Raw genomic sequence first — 25,937 nt, forward strand, 5'->3', positions numbered from 1 at the left:
TTTGTTATATCAAAAACATGATATTATTTTATTAATTATTATTATTAATGAATCATATGAATCCACCATTGATACACCTTTACAGTGGGACAAAAAAAAGTTTCCTTTTATAGCTTTGGCTACTCACAACTCATCTAGAACTGTCACAGAAAGGAACGGCGCCAAAGTCACATCTCTGTCGTTGCTCCTCCGTAGCCACCGTTCCACGGCGGAACACGGAGGCACAATCAGGCAAATCACCGAGATCACCGTACAGTGATTCATCTTCCTCTCCGCCTACTGAAAAACCACTCTCTAGTGTCACGTCGAGGAAACTCCCACCGTAAGAAGATGAACCAGAGGATGATGAGATGGACGCGTCGTAGAACCACCCGAACTCGTTGAGTTCGCCGTAGCAGCCACCTAAGAGTAGCGGAGAATCCACGTGGCTCAGGTCTAGTCCCACCGGTTCCTCTGCGGCGGCCGTTACTTCCTCCTCTTCTTCGTCGTCTTCTTCTTCCATGTTTTCTTCTTTCTTGGCGGCTTTTAGGACGACGGAGCTTGTTCTGTGGTGGTGGTGGGATTTGTTGTTAGCGGCGGAGGGGAAAGGGTGGTTGTGTTCACAGGCGTAAGTTATCATGAGCTTTGAGGGGTCCACACGACTTCTCTCCACCTGCTTCCTCGCCGGACAGCCTTTTGAGCTGCTGCATCTGTAATAACCCCTGAGAGATACGAAAAAAGTGATTAATTTTAACGATTTCTTTATTAACTTTAACTTTTCAACAAAATCAAATTAATGAACTGAATAATACTAAGATTAATAAAGTTAATAATGATAATATTAAAAATAATTAAAATTTACGGTTATCGTTTTAAAATTGTTACAACATACAACATAATTGTTGACTAAAAAACATAACTGTTAACTTGATGATATTTTTTTAATAACAAAATGCAGTAAAATAAAAACCATTTGAAAATATTTGTAGTAAAACTCATAGCAAAATAAATAAGTAAAAAATATATAAAATATTGGCACGTTAAACACGTACATAAATGTAAAATGCTTTTCCTTTTTGTGCGCATTACCCTCTGTAGCTTTGTCTGATTAGAATCAAGATCTAGACCTACTTTAATATTTCATCTCCCCCAAGGTTATTATCATCATCAAAGTAAAGGAAAACCTCTAGATAACTTTTAGCTAATGACTCATCAAATTGTTTCGTAATTTAAAATTTTTAACATTAAAAAAACAGACCAAGAACGAAGGAGATGGCGCGTGAGACCACGCAATATCAGACGCGATCCGTTATTTTTAAGAACTCAACGATGTGCGTATGTTAGTCCAACCACCGTCTAGACTTGACATACGCAGCCGCCACTGAGGATAAAACGGTAAATTTACCTGGGATAAGGCGAACCTTTGATCGGCTTTTGTCCGTACTTTCTCCAAGCCCAGGAATCAGACGGTGGATATACCTCACCTCTACTCTTAGATCCTTCCACGTCAGCAATCGGAACCGAGACAACTCTCTTCTCCATGTTCCTCCTACTATACACAGCCATCACATTTTCAGACCATTGTTTTGAGAAAGAAACATTAACAATTCGTAATAACATGGAGCAAAACCTCTTCTTGGGAGTTGGTTTTGAGATCTTGGAGTCTTCACAAGAAGAAGGAGATTCAGGAACGACGTCGTTGTAAGTCTCATCTTCTTCGTCGTCAGATTCTTGAATTCCTCTACGGTGCATGGTTGATCTCTCGACCGTACGATTCAAGAGAACGAATAATGTTTTTGTTTTCAGTTGATGGAGATGATTAGGAAGGTGATTAGTGAGAGGGTTTTAATCAATGAGATGTGGTTATTATTCTCGACTTGTTTTTTGGGACGTGCAGGCAAATATCAAAGGTGTTATACTATTATTATATTCGGTATTTGTATTTTATTTGAATAGAATATGACCAGTTGTATTCTAGTCATTTGTTTATTTCTTTTGAAAGGTTCTCTCGTGGGAATTATTATTTATTCTGTCCTTTTCATATTAAGTGTCGTTTTAGAGAATTTTTTTCGTTACAAAATAAATGTTTTTTTCAATTTTCAATGCAAAATTTATTAATTTAATGCAAAATTTATTTTTCTATTGGTTGAAATATGGCTAGGTATATAGATAATAGTGTTTTTTTGTAGGAAATGTACAAAATTAATTGTTTCCTTAATTCGTGTGCCGAAACCTAAAACCACGCTTATAGAGAGTATTATACTATAAGGCTTGCTTATTGCTGATCAAATGATTTGTTAAATTAGCTGGACATTTTGATTAAGTCTATGCAAATCTTTATTTTAATTTATCCGCATCTGATCTAGTGTAGACTGTGATTTTTAATTTTTTGCTGTCCATGTAATAGAAAAGAAAATTATATATGCACACACACACATATGCTCATTTTTGTACTATCCAAAATGAAGCTAAGTACAATTAAACTAACTCTAGTTAATTTAAAAAACTCACAAATCAAAGATGATATAAACGCATGATGTTGTTAAGTTGAAACTATCAACTTTTAAGTGGGATCTTAAGCTGTCTAGTGAATCCGATTAGTCTGTTTGTGACCCCTTAAATAATGAATTGATTTGGTCTATTTCAATCTCGCGGGATGAATCATGTTGAGAACTTGCCATGATATTTTTGTATACATTAATGCATATTTATTAGTTTGTAATTAGTAACTAATTTGGGAGATGTATATATATATATATATATATATATATATATATATATGATTTATCTATGTACACTTGTCTCTTATCTCAGAAATTAATCTATCTGGGTTAATTCTATAAAAAAGTAATTTTCATCCAAAAATTATAATAGTTCAAAACTTTGTGTATAATATTTTTCTTACCGATATTGCTCAAAACAAAACAAAATATTATATAACAAATAAATTCGTTATTAGTTAGTTTTAAATTGAAAATATATAATACTATATCAAATGAATATACCGGTTACAAAAAACATTGAGATGTGGTCCGAATAAATGAGTCAAAGAACTATCAAAGTTCATATCATAAAATGAAAGAAACCAATACTAACATTTGAAAACTTGGAATAATAAACTGAAGAACCTTCCACAAACAACTAATTTACATCAGTTGTATGCAATGATTTGTTTGCTTTTGTGTTTTGGCTCGTACCATCCAACAGAAAGAGGTTATGAGATCTTAACCAAAAAGTTCGCAGAGAGCGATGGACCCTTTCTATGACAAATAGATGTAGTTTAAGATTGACACATCTGATTGTGTTTGTGCAGAGATTTGGCTTTAGATAATATAGAAGCACACAATCAAAGCTTTCAATAAGAAGTCCTTCTCTTATTAATCAAACTCACAACTCACAAATCACAATATCAAAAGTCACACATATGCATCTCAATATGCCTCAATATATATATGACTATCTAACTCCTAATCTTAATAGGATTAACACAAATTCATATTTTCCTAATCCTAATAGATATCCATAACTAGATAGGATTAGGTAGCTTCTTCTTCAAGCTACTTTCAAGCTGGATCCAACATTCTCCCGCCTAAGCTTGAACTCACTCTCGCACACGTCATGAACGCCAACTAGAGTCCTCATCTCGACAAACTTTGTTCTACCAAGCGACTTGGTAAGTATGTCAGCTCGTTGCTCAGTTCCTGGAACATGTTCAACTTCTACTTGATCATTTTCAACGCATTCTCTTATGAAGTGGAATCTCCTGTGTATATGTTTGCTTCGCCCATGAAACACCGGATTTTTTGTCAACGCAATTGCAGATTTATTATCCACTTTTATTGTCACCCGTTTGCAGTCTTCACCCATAACTTCACTAAACAATTCTTGAAGCCAAATTGCTTGTTTTGCAGCTTCCGTAGCAGCCATAAACTCAGCTTCACACGATGATAACGCGACAATCTCTTGTTTCTGTGAGCACCAGGTTATAGGGCTCTCACCAAGATAGAACACATGACCAGTGGTGCTCTTTCCATCATCAGCGTCGAGGTTATGCGAGGCATCACTATAGCCTATTAGCTTTACGTTCTTGCTGGCTTTAAAACGAAGCCCTAGAGAACAGGTTCCACGCAAGTACCTCAAAACTTGTTTCAGAGCTGCAGCATGAGACTCCTTGGGCTCTGCCATGTACCTGCTGAGAACTCCCACTGAATAAGAAAGATCGGGACGTGTATGCAACAAATATCTCAAGCATCCAATGTTCCTTCTGTATTTCTTTTCATCGACATTCTTCTCCTTAGAGGACTTGGACAAACTCACATTTATATCCATCGGTATGTGAGTCAAGTTACACGAACTCATACTGGTTTCCTCAAGTATTTTCATTGCATACTTCTCTTGACTCAAAACTATGTATCCTTCACATTGCTTCACCTCTATTCCCAAATAGTATGTCAATCTTCCAAGGTCACTCATCTCAAAGTTCTTTGACATCTCCTTTTTAAATTCTAATATCATCGCAAGTGATGACCCTGTTACTAATAAATCATCAACATAGACCACAATAATCAATAATCCTCGCTTTTCTTCCTTCCTGTATAGAGAGGGCTCCTTTGAACACTTAAGAAAATTCAAACCGCGCAGGATAGTATTGAGTTTTGCATTCCATGCCCTTGGTGCTTGTTTTAGGCCATAAAGTGCCTTCTTTAACTTATAAACCATCTTCTCCCTTCCTGCAATAACAAATCCTTCGGGTTGTGTAACAAACACTTCTTCTTTTAAATCTCCATGAAGAAAGGCTGTTTTCACATCAAGATGATGAACCTCCCAATTCCTTGCAGCTGCAAGTGCAATGATCAAACGTATGGTTTCAATTCGTGCTACTGGCGCAAAGACTTCGTCATAGTCTATACCATGCTTCTGAACATACCCTTTAGCCACCAACCGTGCCTTGTATTTGATGACACTTCCATCAGCGTTACGTTTTATCTTGAAAACCCACTTAAGGCCTATAGGTTTTACTCCAGACGGCACTTCAACCAGGTCCCATGTGTGGTTTGCTTCAATAGAAGCTATTTCATCTTTGCACGCATCGATCCAGACTTCCAATTCCTTAGCTTCTGTAAAATCCCATGGCTCTTCATTGATCATCATTAGTAACTGCTCACACTCTGTTTCCGCAAGTAGTATATAGTCATTAAGATAGGTTGGTGTTGTAGTTGATCTCGTTGATCTTCGCAACTGTGGCTGCACGTCTTCACCATCTTCTTCTTCATTACTTTTATCAGAATAAGCTTCTCCGGTAGCTGGGATCTCGTTCGTAGCTTCACCAGCTTCACTCGGCTCATCGTTCGATCCCTTTATCATCACAGAGAACTCCTCTGTTTCATCGTTTACCGTCTTATCCCAGTTCCATTCTTTCTCTTCCAAGAAACAAACGTCACGACTGACCACTATACGCTTGCTTGTGGTATCAAGAAGCCGGTAAGCCTTGGTTCCAGGTTCAGTTCCGAGGTGTACTAGTGCTCTCGACCTGTCATCAAGTTTCTTTCTTCCTATCGTATCAGTCCTCGCATAGCAGACGCATCCGAATACTCTAAGATGGCTGAGGTTTGGCTTCCGTGATTTAAGCACTTCGTATGGTGTTTTTCCGTCCAAAGACCTCGTTGCTACCCTGTTGATCAGGTAGGTAGCATGTCTTACAGCTTCTCCCCATAGATAGTTTGGTAGATTCATGTGTTTCAAGATACTTCTTGTCATCTCCAAGAGAGTTCGGTTTCGCCTTTCAACCACTCCATTCTGTTGAGGTGAATAGGGTGCCGTTAAATGTCTGTTGATGCCATGTTTATCACAGTAATGTTGAAACTCATGTGATGTGAACTCTCCCCCTCTATCCGTTCTGAAAGTTTTGATTTCTGTCTGAGTTTCTTGCGTAACAATCTTCCTGAAATTTTTGAATTTCTCAAATGATTCACTTTTCTCCTTTAGCAGCACTGTCCACATATAGCGTGAGTAGTCGTCGATAAGAACAAACACATAACGCTTCTTGGCCGGTGTAGACGGTGTGATCGGTCCGCATAGATCACCATGGACGAGTTCTAGAGGTTTTGAAGCTCGATATGTCGTTGATTTTGGGAATGAAGATCGAGCTTGTTTCCCGCGTAGGCACGTCGTACAGGTCTCTTTGTCGATGCTCAGCTTGGGAATACCTAGGACCAGTTCCTTGTTGATCATTAGCTTCATCGACTCTATGTTGACATGTCCGAGACGTGCGTGCCACGTAGACGAGACACTGGTTATTACTTGCAGACAACGGACCTGTTCAGCGTGTAAGGTCACTTTGTAGAGACGGTTGCTTGATCTTGTAGTCTTCAACATCAACTCTCCTGATCGATCAAACAACGAGAGAGTATTGTCTCGCATACAAACTTCACAGCCAGCCTCAGTCGCTTGTCCTAAACTAACGATATTACTCTTTAAGTTTGGTATGTAATATACGTTGTGAAGGATTTTCTTCTCTCCACCTCGGAATGTAAAACGTATGGAGCCTCTTCCTACTATATTGATCCGCGAGTCATCTCCAAATCTTACTTGGCCAGTAATGCTTTCATCAAGGTCTTGAAAGAATAGTCGGTTCCCACTCATGTGATTGCTTGCGCCATTGTCGAGATACCACGTGTTCTCCAGGTTAGTCTCAAAACTCTTTGGATTTACTTTCCTTTCATTTAGATATACTACTTCATTCATCATCAATTCATCAGCCTCATGTGTATCATCTTCCTTCTTCTCAATGGCTTCTTGGAGTTTCAACTCCTTGTCTGGACATTCTGATGCGTAATGACCAAGTTTATCGCACTTGAAACATGTAATATGAGAGATGTCTCTGTTCTGTCCCTGTCCTTGTTTGTACGCCTCTCTCTGTCTCTCAAAGTTACTGGAACGACCGCGACCTCGTCCTCTCCATGATGACCGTCCACCACGTCCTCTACCACGATTGTTTCCATAATTGTTGTTGTAACCTTCATAGTTTGATCCTGAGTTAGCCGCATACATTAATTTTTCTTGATCATCAAGTTTTTCTTCTTCCTCCGCGCATACTCTTTCTTCATAGGCCTTTAACCTGCCTACTATGTCTTCGAAACTTGTAGTGTTCAGGTCAAGGACTTGCTCGAGGGAAGCAACAATCTGGATATATTTATTCCTTGGCAAACTTTTAAGAAATTTCTTTACAAGTTTTGGTTCTTCTAGGATCTCTCCCAATGATGCTGATTTTGATGATATCTCAGATAATTTTCCAGCAAACATATCGATAGTGTCATCATCTTTCATCTTAATTCTATCAAATTCAGCCATTAGAGTTTGTAGTCTAGCTTCTCTTACTCTTTCAGCCCCAACATGTCTTGATTTTATTGCATCCCATACTCCTTTTGCTGTATCAATCTCCCCAACTTGTAAAATTAGAGCTTCTGGTATGGATTGGAACAGAAACGCGATTGCCATATTATTTTTCTTCTCATCTTTAGCTCCAGGATCTATTGTTTCCCAGACCTCACTAACCTTAAGAGCTATCTTCATTCTCATGGCCCATACAGTGTAATTTGAAGAAGTTAGCATAGGAAATTTAATGGAGGCAGGGCCGTTCTCTTTGTTGATCACTCCGGGTACGTCTTCTTTGCTTTCTGCCATGGTTGCTGTCGTAGTATCACAGTCGGATGATTTAATCGGATGGTTTTATATAAGGCTCTGATACCAAAATATAGAAGCACACAATCAAAGCTTTCAATAAGAAGTCCTTCTCTTATTAATCAAACTCACAACTCACAAATCACAATATCAAAAGTCACACATATGCATCTCAATATGCCTCAATATATATATGACTATCTAACTCCTAATCTTAATAGGATTAACACAAATTCATATTTTCCTAATCCTAATAGATATCCATAACTAGATAGGATTAGGTAGCTTCTTCTTCAAGCTACTTTCAAGCTGGATCCAACAGATAAAAGCTGCAACTTATTTGTGATAAAGAGAAAATGTATATATAACGAAAAACATGACTTTATATATTTTTATAAATGTGTGCAGAAAGTTGGCTGTCAATGACTCTCTAGTATAATATGTTGGAGCAAGTCAAGATCCATCCAGTCATTATTAAATTGTAAATAATAAATAGATAAAAAGTTATAATTGCTTGTGTCACAATTATTAGTTTAATTACTCCATTATTGTCTCCAACGTCTGTCGTAATGCAGCCAAAGTTTCTATTTTCTGGTTGTATAAGTTATTCATTAATTTATATATGTATATGTTTTGATTTGGTCATATTTCTCTTCATGATAGTTAGTGTGGAACCAATCAATAATTCGCTCGAATCTGATGCAGTTGAGAATTGACAATGGAAACATGATTGGATAATGTTGTTGCTCTTGTGTTATATTATAACGGTGTACAAAGTACAAGGTAATTTGTAATCGACACGTCTTGTTATATATATGCATATAATCACATAGTCAAAGATTCTTACAGAAAAAAAAAGTAAAAATGTATTTTCTCGCATTTGTTCGATACTTTCACGTTGTTTTATGCGTTCAGTAATCAGTATATCCCCAATTGGATCAGGAGGCTAAGCAAAATCTTAAAATCCGGTAAGAAAGTTAAACCGAGCTCTAATCCAGTTAAGATGAGTTTTGTCTTTAATCTTACAGAAATAACCGGAATGTGTCATAACCAAATTGAAAAAGGGGAACGTCAAGCAACAATTGATGTGTTCAAAAAAAAAAAACAACAATTGAGAGGTTCTCAAATTAAGGTTCTGATCAAGTGTATGTATATAAATTTATTTTTATTTCATTATAAGTATATTAAAATCATGAGAACTTTATCACAAAGTATCTCATTTATTAATATTTTTATAACATTTTGAGAACATTTGCGAGAAAATTCTACTGGAGTTGTTTTAAACAAATGAATTGTTTTTTTCGTTTAAAATTCAAACTGTGTATGTTTGACTAGAAACTTTATTCAAACTAAAATAAAATATTAAATATATAGATCCATAATAACATATTTTCTATGTTTTAATATAAATTATTTTATAAACATTGTTGTTTTAAGATATAAATTATTTTATATTTCTCTAATTTTAATATTTATTGAATATAGTATAACCAATTAATTAGGTTATTTTCATCATTAGTTGAATTATATTTGATTTTTACACTAAATATATAAATAATATGTTTTGAAAAATAGTTTACTGTTTTTGATTAAAAGGACTTGTGAAATAGCTGAAGTATATCTACATTATATTTATTTCTTAAAAAAAAAACTGAATCAGAGTAGAGCCAAAACAAATTCAGAAATCATTGTGAACAATTACGTCAAAAATGTTAATGCAGATTTTCTAAAAGAAACATTCCCTTAAGAATCATCTTTCATAGTTGTTGAGCTATGGAATCTTGTTTTATAAAAATGGTTTAGAGTTAACTTAATTACATCTAAAGGTTGTCCAAAAAACCTACATCTAAAGAACGTTCATTACCTACTTTCAGTCAAGAAATTAACATCCATCTAACTAGTTTCAAAATAAATGATTAGATCGTGGAATGTGTTTTAGCTCTATACCTGTTTTGATGGCAATCACTGAAGATAAGAAAGGTCTATAAATAAAACTCAAATGTCTGAAGAACAAAGAAGCAAAAACAAAACTGATGAAATACGATTCGAACCAGGTGGACAAAACACACAGATTAAAGATCTCTGTTTGAGACATCTTTTCTTTTGTTGTCTAACCAGTAATGTTCTGAGACTTATTGAGAATGACACCTTCGTATTTAACTTGGAACCACTTCATGGCATCATCTTTGGTGACTCTATGCTGGATCCCAACACGAGCCTTGCATCTTCTGCGACGTGCCACACGGTAACCAGGACGCTCAAGAACAACATAGAAGTCCATACCGTAGATTCCAGTCGACGGGTCATACCTAAAAATGCATTCAAATGACAGATTACACAAATAGCCATCTTTAGGCTATTTCTATATCATCAGTGTTGGAAAGAGTGAGACACTTACTTGATACCCAAATCAATGTGCTCCTGAATACCGAAACCGAAGCAACCAGTGTCGCTAAAGTTCCTCCTCAAGAGCTCATACTCTTTAACCTTGAGTCCACTTTCAAGGAGCTGCATTGCTTTATCTCCCCTGACGGTAACGTAGCAAGCAATCTTCTCGTTACGTCTGATACCAAAGGAACGAACAGTGTATCTTGCTGCAAAAGAGATTGCAACCAAAATCAGAACTCTAAGTAGCTCAACATGTACTTATTGCAAATGTTCTCTTCTACATCACTAAGTTGCCCAAGACTGATTCTAGTAGTAATAAAGACTCTCACCTTTGGAGAAAACAGGAGTCTGGCCACTCAACTGTTCCAAGACCTTGGAGGCTCTGGTGAGACGATCTCCACTCTCACCGACGGAGATGTTGAGCACCAGCTTCTGCACTTTTATGTCCCTCATTGGGTTCGATAACTTCTTCTCCGACGCCTGATTTCGAAAAGAAGAATCAGTACAACAGTATTACCTAGAAACATCTAAAACACAAGAAGGTGACTGCGACGGACCATTTGGGATTCCGGTTGCGATAAAACTCCGGTGGACGCTTAAAGTTGGAAGCGAAAGAGAGAGCGGAGAAGCGGCAGCAAAATATATAAACCCTAGATCTCATCTGACTACGGAAATGACGACTTTACCCTCATCCCTCCAACAAGCCCACGTGACCTAGCGGTTCTTAAACATTTTATTTCGCGGTTTGCATCCAAAATAGGCGAGGATTGTCCCATAGATAGTAGGGGGGGGGGGGGGGGGAATTGTGGGTTTTAAAACTCTGAGTTGATTTGAAAAATATTGGTTGGAGAGATTTTACTCTGCAAAGTCCAATTATTTAAGAACGTGACTTTTTCCAATAGAGTAAAAACGTTAATGCAGTTTCATTATTTTGTCTTCCTTCCTTCGTTTGAGAAAAACGGAGTGTGTTTCCCAAGAAAGTTCAAACCATTCGATCACTTATTTATCTGTCTTGTTCCAGTCTGTCTTCTACTTCTTCTTATTCACTCGTTGCAACGGTTTGAACAGCGGACTATTGACGATATTCAAAAAAGCTCAAGAGCTTACTAAAAGCAAATATAATAGATCAAAATTGTTTATCAAAAATCAAATTCATAAATGACAACATGAAAGATAAATTTAAAAACGTAACAGAAAAGAGAACTTCTAAAAACAAAGTAAACTGTTGCTGCAACAAGACCCCATATGCATAGCATCTGTCCATATGTTTGCTGCTCTCCAATTATTAGCATTCACTCTTTGTTGTTCTTGAGTACAATTCTGAACATCATCATCCATGTTCTCATCTTCACCTATTTCTTGAGCATCACAAAACAAAAATTAAAAAATCAGCATTCCGTACCTTATATTCAGAGCTCTCCTCTCTTTTATGGTGGAATGACATAACCAAAGCTCTAATCTACTACCTTAGCTTGCATACTTGGAAAGTAGTCTCATAGAAGAATACTTCCTCAAGCTTTTGAGTTTTGAGAGTTGAAGCAAAGCTTATTTGGGTGAACCAAAGCTGTAGAAAAAAATAGAGAAGCAAAGAGAGTCACGATCAAAAACCTTACATAGTTTTCAAGCTCACAAACATTAGTTGACCATTAAGTAGAACATGAAAAGAACAACTAACTTTACTAGACTTGCTTACTCTTCAGGATCAAAAGGTCTGTTGTCAAAATCTTCTTTGTCTTTTGTATAACATGAAATTTTAAAAACAGAACCAAAATACTATTATTCAACTAGAAGAGACTTGTAATAGAACACCAGAGGAACAAATCAATGGACGTGTGCCTTAACTCAACCCAAGATTCTTCAGAGCACAAAACCTTTTTCTCGGATCCAATGAAAAGCTCGAGACAAAAATCGAATCGAACAATCAAGGGGCTTCCTTCAGGTTTGAGAGATTCCAAAATCGAATCTTTGGCTTCCAAAATTGTCGACTTGGGAATTGATTCAGGAACAAGAGGGAATCGAAAGTTTAGTACTTTTTTGGGAAGCTTCGTCTCTGATCTCTCTCTTCCTTGTTCTCTCTATGTTCTTATCTGTCATCTTTTTCAAAGTGGCCAATTTTTAATTTGATTTTGGGTCTTTCCAAATAACAGGTACAATGGTGGGATTTGTGTAACGATAGTTTTGACTGAAAATAATAAAAAGGTTGCTTTCAAAACCATTTCATAAAATTTTCCTTTCAAAATTGTTTAACATTGAATACCAGTTGATTTGATTTACTTTTTGTAAATTATTAATTGAATAACAGTGGATTACAGGTGATTTTGAGAGACTTTAGATAAATGTCATATTCAATAACACATGATTTGAAGAAAAAAATAGAAATCATTAGTTGAATAACATGAGATTTTAAAGAAAAACCAAAACACTTTAAAATCATCAATTTAATACACCCCCCAAAATCTATAGAGATTTGCTCGGTTGCTTTTTTTTGGAGCAACCAGTTCTCCGTATTATCCAAAATGATTTTGATGACAAGTTCCAATTCTGACTACTCAAAACGTGTAACATTGGTTTAACTAATCAAAAAGCCTAGGATTTGTTATTTCTCTGGATTATTGCAACCTACACGTGCTTTACCGAATGAAGTAGTAGTCTGAACCAAGCTAAACGTACCAGAGCAGCCACTAAGCTTTGAACCTGACCTACAGCTTCTCACTGATAGAATCGGTGACTGCACCACGTCTGCCACTTAAGGTCTGTAGTCAGCTTCTGCTTGCACACATTGCTGCTATTGCGACAACCTGAACAACCTCTTTCGTCGAGAATTGTCCTACCAGTGTCGGATACATTATGTTTAGTTGTTTACTACAATTTATCAGCCTACGTAGTAGATTACTACTCCTGATTTGTTTGATCGTTAAGTACGAGTTGAATCAAGATTGTTGAATTCTGAATTACATTTGTGATAAGATGATATGCAACGAGAACGAGCGGATTATTTATAAAGAAAAAAGGTTCCAAACAGCTTTTGTTTCTTTGTTTTCTTACACACCATAAAAGATTTCTCGCAGAACTCTACTAAACCACGCATATGAACTGGTTGATTTGAAACTCTGAGTTGATTTGAAAAATATTGGTCGGAGAGATTTTACTCTGCAAAGTCCAATTATTTAAGAACGTGACTTTTTCCAATAGAGTAAAAACGTTAATGCAGTTTCATTATTTTGTCTCCCTTCCTTCGTTTGAGAAAAACGGAGTGTGTTTCCCAAGAAAGTTCAAACCATTCGATCACTTATTTATCTGTCTTGTTCCAGTCTGTCTTCTACTTCTTCTTATTCACTCGTTGCAACGGTTTGAACAGCGGACTATTGACGATATTCAAAAAAGCTCAAGAGCTTACTAAAAGCAAATATAATAGATCAAAATTGTTTATCAAAAATCAAATTCATAAATGACAACATGAAAGATAAATTTAAAAACGTAACAGAAAAGAGAACTTCTAAAAACAAAGTAAACTGTTGCTGCAACAAGACCCCATATGCATAGCATCTGTCCATATGTTTGCTGCTCTCCAATTATTAGCATTCACTCTTTGTTGTTCTTGAGTACAATTCTGAACATCATCATCCATGTTCTCATCTTCACCTATTTCTTGAGCATCACAAAACAAAAATTAAAAAATCAGCATTCCGTACCTTATATTCAGAGCTCTCCTCTCTTTTATGGTGGAATGACAGAACCAAAGCTCTAATCTACTACCTTAGCTTGCATACTTGGAAAGTAGTCTCATAGAAGAATACTTCCTCAAGCTTTTGAGTTTTGAGAGTTGAAGCAAAGCTTATTTGGGTGAACCAAAGCTGTAGAAAAAAATAGAGAAGCAAAGAGAGTCACGATCAAAAACCTTACATAGTTTTCAAGCTCACAAACATTAGTTGACCATTAAGTAGAACATGAAAAGAACAACTAACTTTACTAGACTTGCTTACTCTTCAGGATCAAAAGGTCTGTTGTCAAAATCTTCTTTGTCTTGTGTATAACATGAAATTTTAAAAACAGAACCAAAATACTATTATTCAACTAGAAGAGACTTGTAATAGAACACCAGAGGAACAAATCAATGGACGTGTGCCTTAACTCAACCCAAGATTCTTCAGAGCACAAAACCTTTTTCTCGGATCCAATGAAAAGCTCGAGACAAAAATCGAATCGAACAATCAAGGGGCTTCCTTCAGGTTTGAGAGATTCCAAAATCGAATCTTTGGCTTCCAAAATTGTCGACTTGGGAATTGATTCAGGAACAAGAGGGAATCGAAAGTTTAGTACTTTTTTGGGAAGCTTCGTCTCTGATCTCTCTCTTCCTTGTTCTCTCTATGTTCTTATCTGTCATCTTTTTCAAAGTGGCCAATTTTTAATTTGATTTTGGGTTTTTCCAAATAACAGGTACAATGGTGGGATTTGTGTAACGATAGTTTTGACTGAAAATAATAAAAAGGTTGCTTTCAAAACCATTTCATAAAATTTTCCTTTCAAAATTGTTTAACATTGAATACCAGTTGATTTGATTTACTTTTTGTAAATTATTAATTGAATAACAGTGGATTACAGGTGATTTTGAGAGACTTTAGATAAATGTCATATTCAATAACACATGATTTGAAGAAAAAAATAGAAATCATTAGTTGAATAACATGAGATTTTAAAGAAAAACCAAAACACTTTAAAATCATCAATTTAATACACCCCCCAAAATCTATAGAGATTTGCTCGGTTGCTTTTTTTGGAGCAACCAGTTCTCCGTATTATCCAAAATGATTTTGATGACAAGTTCCAATTCTGACTACTCAAAACGTGTAACATTGGTTTAACTAATCAAAAAGCCTAGGATTTGTTATTTCTCTGGATTATTGCAACCTACACGTGCTTTACCGAATGAAGTAGTAGTCTGAACCAAGCTAAACGTACCAGAGCAGCCACTAAGCTTTGAACCTGACCTACAGCTTCTCACTGATAGAATCGGTGACTGCACCACGTCTGCCACTTAAGGTCTGTAGTCAGCTTCTGCTTGCACACATTGCTGCTATTGCGACAACCTGAACAACCTCTTTCGTCGAGAATTGTCCTACCAGTGTCGGATACATTATGTTTAGTTGTTTACTACAATTTATCAGCCTACGTAGTAGATTACTACTCCTGATTTGTTTGATCGTTAAGTACGAGTTGAATCAAGATTGTTGAATTCTGAATTACATTTGTGATAAGATGATATGCAACGAGAACGAGCGGATTATTTATAAAGAAAAAAGGTTCCAAACAGCTTTTGTTTCTTTGTTTTCTTACACACCATAAAAGATTTCTCGCAGAACTCTACTAAACCACGCATATGAACTGGAGAGAAACATCTCTTCTTGTTGTTACCTTTGAGGAGCTCTGGTTATTACTTCTTTCCACGGAGTTTAGTTCCAAGTGCCCTCTCCAGCTTAATAAGGATCTGCTGGTTCGGAATTGCTTTCCCAGACTCGTATTCCTGGATCACTTGTGGCTTCTCATTGATCAGCTACACCAACCAAAACCATATTCATATTACCATCATGAATCCAATTACAATACATAGGAAGAAGAGAGAAAGTAGTGTACTTGAGCGAGTTGGGACTGGGTGAGCTTCTTCTCCCCTCGGGTTTGCATGATTGCTTTCTTCAACTCAGTTGGCACACGTTCATCTGAATTTTAAACAAAAACCATAAACACGCTGTTAAACACAACCAACATACTATTTGATCTAACATTGTAATAGGAAAACAATACATAAAGTTATTGGCTCGTTTCACCATAACCAATCAACGAACAAAGACTTCCTTTCGCAATAAATCCAGACAGAAGAAAACATGAACAAAGAATAGCCCTTATTGGAATGAGATACTAGTTCACACACTAGTAATAATAAAGAAATGATAAAGAAATGAAGTTACTAATATTAATTGTGAACGAGAGACCCTTTGACTAATATACATACTAAAGCTTTTGGCTCTTTTCACTATTACCCATCAACGAACAAAGACCCTCTCTTACTATAAAAGAATTGCCATTACTAGAATAAGAAACTAGTTGAGCCACTATTACTACTCTGATTCACATAATATTAGTAGCATTTCATTGTCAATACAGAAATGAAGTTAATGATATTAATTGAGAATGAGGAGGTTTAGAAACTGACGAGCTAAGTTCTCAGTGTCATCATCAAGCCTCTTGGTGTTCAAGGAGGTGCCGCTTGAAGCCGCCTTGTTCGTTCCAACATTGTCTATATCGCAACAACATAAAACAAATCCACGTTAGATTCCAAAACAGATACATCTCTCTGCTCACAACAAACGAAAACCCCTAACACAAATCACATCCACGAAATCGCAAACCTAAACCAGATCTAAAAGAAAACACAAAGATCGAGAAGAAGACAAACGTTTTCTGACGGATTCGATTTCGGCGCCGCTTCTCCGAGCAGCGTTGACAGTCTTCTCTTCGCGCTTGGCGGCAGCGTTGGGAGTCTTCTTACGGATCACCACGGGCTCCCAATCCTGAGTCATCGGTCCTACTCCTGCCATGCCTTCTAATCCTTCTTCTTCAACCGCCTTTCTAGGGTTTCTTCTTCGTCGATAATGATAGAGAGAGAAAGATTCTGGATAAAACAGGCCACACCTTATCGTTTTGCCATTTATACCTATGATATTTTCTGGGGGTAGTTTAGTAAATAGCTAACATTGATGGGTCCCTGCGAATTATCAGCAAAATATATTTGCCGAGACACTGAGGCTTTCTTAAAGCCCGTTTAGACCTGGTAGTAGAGATGCCGAAAAGTAAAACGGACTGTTAACTTTCTTATCATAATCAACTCAATTATAAGATCATATGTAATGTATTTTATTTTATTTTTAAAAATAGAGAAATTTTATATTAAATATGAAATTTACTTTAATATATTTATCTAAAATTAGAGAAAATTTCTTCCCTATACAAATAAAAATATAGTGATTTCTGTTTTAGGTGAATAAATAGAAATAAATTGGAGTAGTTTTATTTTTAAATGTTAATTATAGAAACAAATATAGAGATTGATTAGAAATACTCAAAACAAAACTGTGGGCTTTGCAAAGTAAGATCCACAAATGGTTACCTTTTTTTTACAGCAACTTGGATTATTGATTAGTACGAGATTTTGTTTGATTCTTTTCTCAATTTTGGTTTGCATATATAGCAAATACAATCAATGCCATTAAAAAGTTGTCACATCTTCTTTACATAACTCAGTAAGGGGCGGGGGGGGAATGTATCATCATCAATTTGTATATGTAACTTAACGTGTGTGTAACTGTTAGAAAAAATACAGCTGTAATTGTTTGTGTCTTCTTCTTTCTTGACTTCCCCTTACTACAAAAGACAGAGTCATGAGAGAAGAGAACGCCGGTGGGAATTGATTCGAGCTGATAAAAGCAAGGGTTTAAATTGACTGTTTCGAAAAGTAAGGGCGAAGAAAGTGAATCTCCAGATTGTTTAATGACCTAGAAAGCAAAAGAGACAAAAAGGATCAAATTCTGATTCTTCTTCCTCCTCCTCCGATTCAATTCGTCTTCTTCGTTCGCCCTTCTTCTGATTTTCACTCATCTGCTCGAAAGGTCTCTCTGTCTCTGTCTCTATCTATCTCTTTAATCATTTGAAATTGAAATCCACTTGTCTTCTCCTCCTGCTTCTATTTTAAGCTGTTCCTCTTTGCTTTGCACCATTCATTTCGATTTGAGATTCAGTGAAAGCAATATAACTTTAATTATTTGTGAGAGAGACCCTGAGGGCTCTGGATTTGTGATATCTGTTAAAAGTTGTTGTCTTTTTGTCTTTTAATCAGGGCAGTGCTTGAGAATCATTTGAAGAAGGTGATTGGTCTCTGTTGCCCTTTTGTAATAACAATATATCTGGAACTGGGAATAGACGCTGCCCATTTTTATCAAAGTCCAAACCTTTTATTTGAGACGCTCAAGAACTTGGGAGTACTGTAACATGCCGTATTATATTCAGAGACTTTTCAATACTTGCAAGGCCTCTCTGTCTACTAATGGACCTGTGTCTGAGGAGGCCTTAGACAAGGTTCGCAACATGTTGGGTATGACTACTCTTTTTTGAAGTTTCTATTTTTTTTTTATACTTCTATCTTAGTTTCTATTGTTCTTTAGGCACTCTGTTTTGCTTGTGACGTCTGAACTGCACTGCTATTTTTGGGTCTTTGCAGTCTCTTATCTCGTTAGACTACTCTTGTAGCTGTCTTGCAAGTTTTCTCCTTAGTTTCTTCTATTCCTAGACTTGTATGCACATTTCCTTCAATCAAAAATCAAATCATTATAGAAGTTACTTCCATCTTGTCTTCAATCTTAGCTTGCTCCATCATGTTCTTTAGGCACTCTGTTTTGTTCCTTATGTCTGAATTGCACTGCTATTTTTTAGGGTCTTTGCACTCTCTTATCTCGTTAGACTACTCTTGTATCCCTCTCGCAAGTTTTCCCTCAAGTTTCTTCCATCTCGATTCCTCCATCGTTTTCTTTAGGAAACTTTTGTTGAGCATTGTGTCTGAATTGCAGTGCTATACTGAGTATCTCAGTTTCTTGTTCCGTTAGACTACTGTTGTTTACCAGGTGTCTATTAATAGCAGACGTACGTGACACTTTGTAATTTTTTTTATTTCAGAGAAAATCAAGCCGTCTGATGTTGGTCTCGAACAGGAAGCTCAACTGGTGCGTAACTGGTCTGGTCCTGGGAACGATCGTAACGGAAACCATAATTCTCTCCCAGCCATTAAATACCTTCAGTTACATGAGTGTGACAGCTTCTCGGTAAGCAAACTTCCCTTTGAGATTGCTGCTACTTTTTCACCTTTGAGTATGCCTTAATCAGTGTGTTCAAAGAAGTGCATGATTCATGCCAAACGCTGCCATTTGGTATGGTTTCTTGATTTTCTTGTCTGCTTATGACTTGCTCATTATTCTTCTTTCAGATTGGAATTTTCTGCATGCCACCTTCGTCTATCATACCTCTCCATAACCATCCAGGCATGACAGTGGTAAGCAAGCTCGTCTACGGTTCAATGCACGTGAAGTCATATGATTGGGTTGAGCCTGATCCATCAGAGCTAGACGATCCATTACAAGGTAAAACATGATAGCCGTCCAATGTAACTTTCCAAATTATTTTTTTCAATAAACCTTCTCTGATTAAGATATTTTCTCCATTTTATTCATAGCAAGACCCGCAAAGCTGGTCAAGGATACTGACATGACGGCCCCTTGCCCAGCAACCACGCTTTATCCAACAACCGGTGGCAACATCCATTGTTTCAAAGCCATTACTCATTGTGCAATCTTTGATATTTTATCTCCTCCGTACTCTCCTACTCATGGAAGGCACTGCAACTACTTCCGGAAATCCCCATTACGTGACTTGCCTGGTAAAAAACACAAACTTAACCAAGAAATCATGGTTTATATAGGTTCTTGATTAGAGTTATAACTTAACATAACTGGTTTAGGGTTATCATTTGGAACTATGGAAAATGTTGTTGATTCTGATGATGGTCTGTGAAACCACAGGTGAGATTGAAGTGATGAATGGAGAAGTGATATCAAATGTGACATGGCTTGAAGAGTATCAGCCTCCAGATAACTTTGTGATATGGAAAGTTCCTTACAGAGGTCCTGTGATTAGAAAATGAGAGCATGACAAGGTTTTAAGCATAGAAGAATGAGCAGAAAGAAGAAGAAGCTTTATCATCAGGAGAATAAAACTGGTTACCATCAGAAGGGCTACTGGTTTGTGGTCAAGAAGTTCTCAGTGACCACATTGAGTTTCAGCCTGTTTCATTATATGATAATGTTTTACTACTACATACATCTTTACTATCACTTTACTAGTTCAATATGATAAGATTTTTTGTCAGAACAATTGCTCACAAACAATGTTTTAGTTTCATAAATTTTTAGTTTCACCTAACCTTTTGCCTTTCACTATTTCATCTTTATATATCAAAAACATAGAAAGTTGATATTTCCTCTTGTAGATGAAATTAGCCATGAGAAACCTGATAGTAGTAGATAAACACTTGTTTATAATGAAAGTTAAATAAGAAAGGTTCAAAACTGATAACAGACGTATGTTTCCTCCACATGCATCAGTACAAGAAATGAAAGACAACAAAATGTAATCAGCACTACGATTCAATAAAAAAAAAAGCAAAAACCATGAAGATCTAATCCTCTGATCTTCCATTGCCTCACTTTCTAACGACAGTTTTCTTCCTCTTAGGTGTCAAACCACCTCCAGACACTATCTTCTTCGGTTTCTCAGCCTCTACAACCTCACTCACCTCCTTATCATCCATACTCTTCTCTTTAAGCTTCCCCTTGGCCACTTTCTTCTTCGGTTTCTCAGCCTCTGCAACCTCACTTACCTTCTTTCTCTTCTTTTTCTTCTTATCACTAGCAGACTCAACAACCTCATTACTCACTTCAACATCACCAATCTCATCATCATCAAGCACCTCAGACACATTACTATCCATATACCTAACCTCATGAATCCTCCCCTTCTTCTTCTTCTTCCCCTTCACCACATCACTCTTCTCACCACTCTCATCCTCTTCCTTAACAACAAGACTCTTCCCATTCCCAGCACCAAAAGCATCAATCTTCAGCTTCAAATCAGGAACACTCTGATACACAGGCAACGCCACGCTCTCAGACAGCTTCAAATGCAAAGACCTAACATACTTCCACTGACCCGGCAACACCTCAACAACCCCACTCAACGTCTCCATCACATTCTCAACAATCTCACCCCCTTCCATAGACAACTTCCCAACCTTCACAACGCTACAAGTCCCGGTCCTCACAAAGAACATCGCAGATCCGCAAGCCCTCTCCACCTGCTCCTTCCAGTTCCTATGCTTCAAATCAACAGCTGCTGGTAACTTCTTGGAAGTGAAAAACTTCTTCCCGATCAGCCTCGGGAGGAGGGGGATCACCCTCCGGTCCGCGAAGAACATGTCGTACGAGTCGCAGAGCTTGCGCTTCGACTCGAAGGCCTTGTAATCGGTCCTGAGCTTCGAGAGCTTGAGGATCTTCGTGATCGGGACGTTATCGGATTCGATCTTCTTCTTCGCGTCTTCTTTCGTTAAACCGCTTTTAGGTCTGTCGTCGATGATGAGGCAGAGCTCGGGGGAGGAGGAGTCTTCGTCGGTGTTGATGAGAGGGTGAGGGAGGGGGATGCGGTGAGGCTTCGTGCGGTTCGTTTGGGGGATCTTCTTTAGGGTTACGATTAGGTAGATGAACTCGTCTTGCTCGAGGAGCTGTGGCTTCTCTGTTTTTGATTTCTCGCTTCTCCATTTCAGTAGAGCGGAGACGGCGCCGTTTACCGTCTTGGGGCTCACTCTTGAGGTTTGTGAAGGTGGAGCGAGTTGCTCATCTGGGTGCGGCGGGGATGCGGCGGTGGTTGTCATTTAGATTAGGGTTTAAGGAAGAGGGAGAGAGGGAAGAAGGGTGTGATTTAAAGATTTATACGTTGGTGATTCTGTGCCCTGGTAGTTAATGGGCCTGACTTTTTCGGCCCGTATTTAATTTTCTTTGAACTTATGGGCTCAAATTCAACCACGGTTGTATTTTTGTGATTTGTCTCTTTTATCAGTGGACAAATCTCCAAAATAGCGCATTTCTAAATTTATATCACAAAAATAGCACTCAAAAACTAAAATGACCAAAATAACATTTTATCATTTGAAAATTTTAATTTTTTTATTTTTCAAAATTTGAAATCTTATCCCCAAAACCTCATTTCTCAACTCTAAACCCTAAACCCTAAACCCTAAACTATAAACCCTAAACCCTAAACTCTAAACCCTAAACTCTAAACCCTGAATCCTAAACCCCACTCTTTAACTTTAAACCATAAGTTTGTGATTTTTGATAAAACATATTTTTGTGACTTTTGACCTTGAGTGCTAGTTTGTGAACAAAATTTTGATTTAGTGCTATTTTTGTCTTTTTCTCTTTTATTAGTGGTCAAAATCTCTTTTCTCTCTCTCTTTTTGAAAATGATCAGTATTTTAATCATTTGAATTATTAAAACATTTCGTTTTGGAACATTGATGGTAGAGATATGTCTGGCAGATTGATAATTCGATTTGATATGAGATTATATGTAATGATAATTAACAGTTTGAGATGGGATTATTATAATGATATGATTAAAAGGTTAAAATTCTTAGTATTTTGATTTGATTTTCGTATTAGTTTGTAAAGTTTTAACTTTCAAGTAATTAAAAATTTACAAGTATAGAAGGATAGATATATAAGGTAACCAAATGAGCATATAACAAACATTCAAAAGGGATTCAAAATCAATAAAATAAAATACTATAAAACGACATTATAGTATTTGGTAGACACTGCACTGTTTACTATAAAGCTGTTTGCCTTTATTTCATGTTCTTCACAGAAAAATCAAACGTTATGACCTTTTTAAAAAATTTGTGTGTTCAAAATGCATTTATGTTTGAAACTAGAAAGTTCAAATTGCAACAACGTATACACATTGACTTATTGGAGTCATATAACAATGTTGACTTCATTGGATGCTACGAACATTATTAAAACACGAAAGCCAAGTCGTTATAGCTCCATAGATGATGCCACTCTCTATAAACACAGAAGCCAAGTCGTTAAAATAGAGAAAAGATTTGCCTTTTGTGTGTAGAGAAAAAAAGCTAAACTTTTCAAAACTATCTCTGTCTATATATCTTTGCAACGGCTATCACTCTCTCTCGTCAGTTCAATTCATACTCCTGTGTACTTCTTTTGCTGCTTCTCTATACTTGTTTTAGCTCTCTACCAAACTCAAATGCCCAAAACCCTTAATCTCAAATCTGTATGATCTTATCTCATGATCTGATCCACTTCGCAAAAATCTCAGATCTTCTCTGATTTGAACTTTACACTTAATGGGGATTCATAAGTAAAAGGCGAGGACTTTAGCTTCGTGAGTAACTGAGAGGTAAACAGATTTCAGTTGATTCTTTTATCACTATCATTCAGCTAATTCAATGGGTGGTTTCATTACATTATTGCTTCACAAAGTCTGGTCCTTTTTCGTGTTTGTTACGGGATCCAGCTTTTTGTAATTGCATGAATTCCTCTAAGATTCAGTTGTTGTTACCTTTATAGGTGAAAAACAAAATGGACATTGTTGAGAGGAAACGACCAAGAGGAGCGTTTCTAAATCTGTTTGATTGGCCTGGCAAATCAAGGAAGAAGCTTTTCTCATCCAACACATCTCAAATCTCTGGTATGACACTTCACCCTTTTGTTTTCTGTATACAGAACTCATTTTGTAATCTAAAGTTTCTTGTTTTAAAACAGAAGATTCAAAGCAAGCAAAGGAGAATGTTCCAAACCAATCAATTACACAACATTCTCTTGTAAGCCTTTTGCTCTCAAATCTCTATACTATCTTCCTTGTTCTCTGCAATGTTTTTGTGGTTGTGTAAGTTTAGTCAATGACATGAACTAATTCTGTTTTCTGTTTCAATAGTTGCAAGCCTTTTGCTCTCAATACTATTTTCCTTGTTTTATGCAATGTTTTGTGTGTGTGGTGTATTAGTCTAGTGAATGACATGAACAGATTGTGTGACAACAGTTGTAAGCCTTTTGCTCTCAATACTACTCTCCATGTTTTTAGTGAATGACATGAACTGATTGTGTGATCTGTTTCAACAGTTTGAGGTTGATCAGACAGTAAAGAACTCAACTTTCAATCCAAGAAGCGACTCCAGCTGTTGTGCATCTTCTGTAACTAGTGATGATGGAAATGTAGCTAGAGCACCGAGTGTGGTAGCACGGCTCATGGGTTTAGAGTGTTTACCACTACCAAACGTTATGGAACGTCCTGGTACTGATCCATACTTTCTCAGATCCTCACGGCAAACAAACACTTCTGATCATCAGAGTGACGTTTCGTTGGACCATTTGGATTCAAGAACCAGTAAAGGGCCACGTAAGAGGATGATTGAGAGGTTTCAAACTGAAACCATACCTCCAAGAACCGCTAAACCGATCTCTGTCACTCACAGTAAGCTCTTGTCTCCTATAAGGAACCCTGGGTTTGTTCCATCTAGGAACCCTGCATGTGTAATGGAAGCTGCTTCAAGGATGATAGAGCCAAGTCCCCGGATGATGGCAAGGACACGTGTGGTTCCGTCATCTGATTCTTCTTCTCCAGTTCCTTTAAGGATCAGAGACTTGAAGGAGAAACTAGAAGCTGCTGCACAGAAAGCTTCAGCTTCAGGCCCTCAAATTTTTAATGATAATAAGAAAACTAAAGCTTTGGGGAAAAACAGTTTAACAACATCCTCAAGTGGAAACAAAAGGAGCCAAAAGGAGAAAGGAGAAGCTAAGAGCCGTGCAGTGAAAAGCCAGAATGGTCTCAAAGGATCTTCCTTAAGCGCAGGGAAGAAGAATGTGCTTAAGCAGAATCACCAGAAGCAAAACTGCAAAGACAATCATCAGCAAAGTAAGAAAGCAATGAACAAAGTTGCAAACAAGAGTCTTCCTCGAAGCAAGAAACCGCGAAATGGGGTGCAAGAAGCTGGAATCAAAAGGGGTGAGAAGTTGATGAAATGCAACGTTTCCATTGATGATCAGAAAAGCGAAAAGGATGGGATTTCTTTCACTTTCTCTTCTTCAATGAAAGGTTTATCATCTCAGTCACAAGGAACCGAACAAGATGCAGACTCTGCTGTTAAGTTCAATGTAATAGGTGGTGATTCATTAAATGCGCTTCTGGAGCAAAAGCTCAGGGGACTGACCTCGAAGATTGAATCATCTAGCCTAATCCAAGAAGAGTCTTTAAAATCCATTTCTAGCTCTAGCTTGATCCAAGAAGAGAGTGAATCTGTTTCTGACTGCACTTCATTCTATAACAACCAGATATGTCAGGTTAGTGTCCATAAAATGTTGCTTCAATATTCAATTATATTTCTAATGGTTTTTAATCTTACCAATCTCTGACAAAATCTTGTTTTTTGTTCCTTAAAGAAGAAGATGAACATGACGTTAGCAGCATCAGCACTCTTACAGAAGCTAATGATGTCACACTCTCCTGCAATAAGAGTTTCTCAGACTGCAGACAAGACAGTGAAAATGGTATGTCTTTGTCAGTTTATGTCTTGATTTTTTCCCTTTTCAATGGCTTAAGCTAAGTGTTGTTGTATTTTTTTCAGGCATGAGAGAGAGTTCACCAGATCAAGAAGTCACTTGGGTTTCATCAACAGTGAATTGGGAGTTTGAGTACATAACCGAGATTCTCAACTCTAGCCAGCTCATGTTTCAAGACTTGGCCTCAGGGACAACTACTAGTGAAGTATTATTACCCTCAGGCCTCTTTGATGAAATGGAACGCTCTCGGGGAGCTGTAACGTCAATGAAGATGGACAGAAAGGCGCTTTTCGACTGTGTGAACCAATGGTTAGCAGTGAAGTTTGAAAGGATGTTAGTTGGAACCTGCAAAGGGATGATGTTGTTGTTGTTGGAACATAGAGATTTGTTGGCTGAAGAAGTGAACAGGGAAGTCAAAGGGTTGAAGAAGATGAGAGAGATGATGATAGACGAGCTTGTGGATCATGACATGAGCTGTTTTGAAGGGAGATGGGTTGGTTATGAGAGAGAGGTGTTTGAGGAAGGCATTGATATAGAAGGAGATATAGTTTCTACTTTGGTTGATGATTTAGTTAGTGATCTTTTCTCTATTGGCTTTCTTAAACGGTTCTGGTAGGTTTTTAAAAATTTAGTTAACTAATTTCGGTTCTGTTAATA

General features: G+C 37.1%; 5 protein-coding genes and 1 pseudogene across 7 annotated transcripts; 2 read left to right on the plus strand and 4 right to left on the minus strand.

Annotated features, from left to right (window-relative positions):
- LOC106412230 (probable WRKY transcription factor 69) lies at positions 1-1,989 on the minus strand. 2 transcript variants are annotated; one of them, XM_048753290.1, is made up of 3 exons: positions 1,610-1,989; positions 1,385-1,528; positions 1-701 (listed from the first exon to the last, which is right to left on the minus strand). In XM_048753290.1, exons 1-3 carry the CDS (start codon positions 1,729-1,731, stop codon positions 131-133), a joined length of 837 nt encoding a protein of 278 aa, XP_048609247.1. In that variant the 5' UTR covers positions 1,732-1,989; the 3' UTR covers positions 1-130.
- Positions 1,990-9,629: 7,640 nt separating this feature from the next.
- Positions 9,630-10,723, minus strand: LOC106411762 (annotated as a pseudogene).
- A 4,586-nt stretch (positions 10,724-15,309) lies between these two features.
- On the minus strand, positions 15,310-16,737 carry LOC106414352 (multiprotein-bridging factor 1b). The gene is made up of 4 exons (XM_013855020.3): positions 16,499-16,737; positions 16,256-16,339; positions 15,679-15,761; positions 15,310-15,598 (listed from the first exon to the last, which is right to left on the minus strand). The coding sequence occupies exons 1-4, from the start codon at positions 16,638-16,640 to the stop codon at positions 15,479-15,481; spliced, it is 429 nt and encodes a 142-aa protein (XP_013710474.1). The 5' UTR covers positions 16,641-16,737; the 3' UTR covers positions 15,310-15,478.
- Positions 16,738-17,369: 632 nt separating this feature from the next.
- Positions 17,370-20,067, plus strand: LOC106416346 (plant cysteine oxidase 5). Of its 2 annotated transcripts, none has more exons than XM_013857208.3 (6): positions 17,370-17,708; positions 17,936-18,190; positions 18,769-18,914; positions 19,076-19,229; positions 19,322-19,525; positions 19,668-20,067. In XM_013857208.3, exons 2-6 carry the CDS (start codon positions 18,088-18,090, stop codon positions 19,787-19,789), a joined length of 729 nt encoding a protein of 242 aa, XP_013712662.1. In that variant the 5' UTR covers positions 17,370-17,708; positions 17,936-18,087; the 3' UTR covers positions 19,790-20,067. The 2 variants fall into 2 exon arrangements, with proteins under 2 accessions (XP_013712662.1, XP_013712663.1); XM_013857209.3 differs by having other exon boundaries at positions 17,385-17,708; positions 17,941-18,190.
- A 95-nt stretch (positions 20,068-20,162) lies between these two features.
- Positions 20,163-21,609, minus strand: LOC106411651 (ribosomal L1 domain-containing protein 1). Its single transcript, XM_013852452.3, has one exon. The coding sequence runs from the start codon at positions 21,569-21,571 to the stop codon at positions 20,348-20,350; it is 1,224 nt and encodes a 407-aa protein (XP_013707906.1). The 5' UTR covers positions 21,572-21,609; the 3' UTR covers positions 20,163-20,347.
- A 991-nt stretch (positions 21,610-22,600) lies between these two features.
- Positions 22,601-25,937, plus strand: BNAC04G23470D. Its single transcript, XM_013853929.3, has 6 exons — positions 22,601-23,121; positions 23,292-23,412; positions 23,487-23,545; positions 23,844-25,065; positions 25,161-25,268; positions 25,346-25,937. Exons 2-6 carry the CDS (start codon positions 23,304-23,306, stop codon positions 25,894-25,896), a joined length of 2,049 nt encoding a protein of 682 aa, XP_013709383.1. The 5' UTR covers positions 22,601-23,121; positions 23,292-23,303; the 3' UTR covers positions 25,897-25,937.

Source organism: Brassica napus, chromosome C4 (assembly GCF_020379485.1).
Source record: "Brassica napus cultivar Da-Ae chromosome C4, Da-Ae, whole genome shotgun sequence".
Taxonomy (NCBI): Eukaryota; Viridiplantae; Streptophyta; class Magnoliopsida; order Brassicales; family Brassicaceae; genus Brassica; species Brassica napus.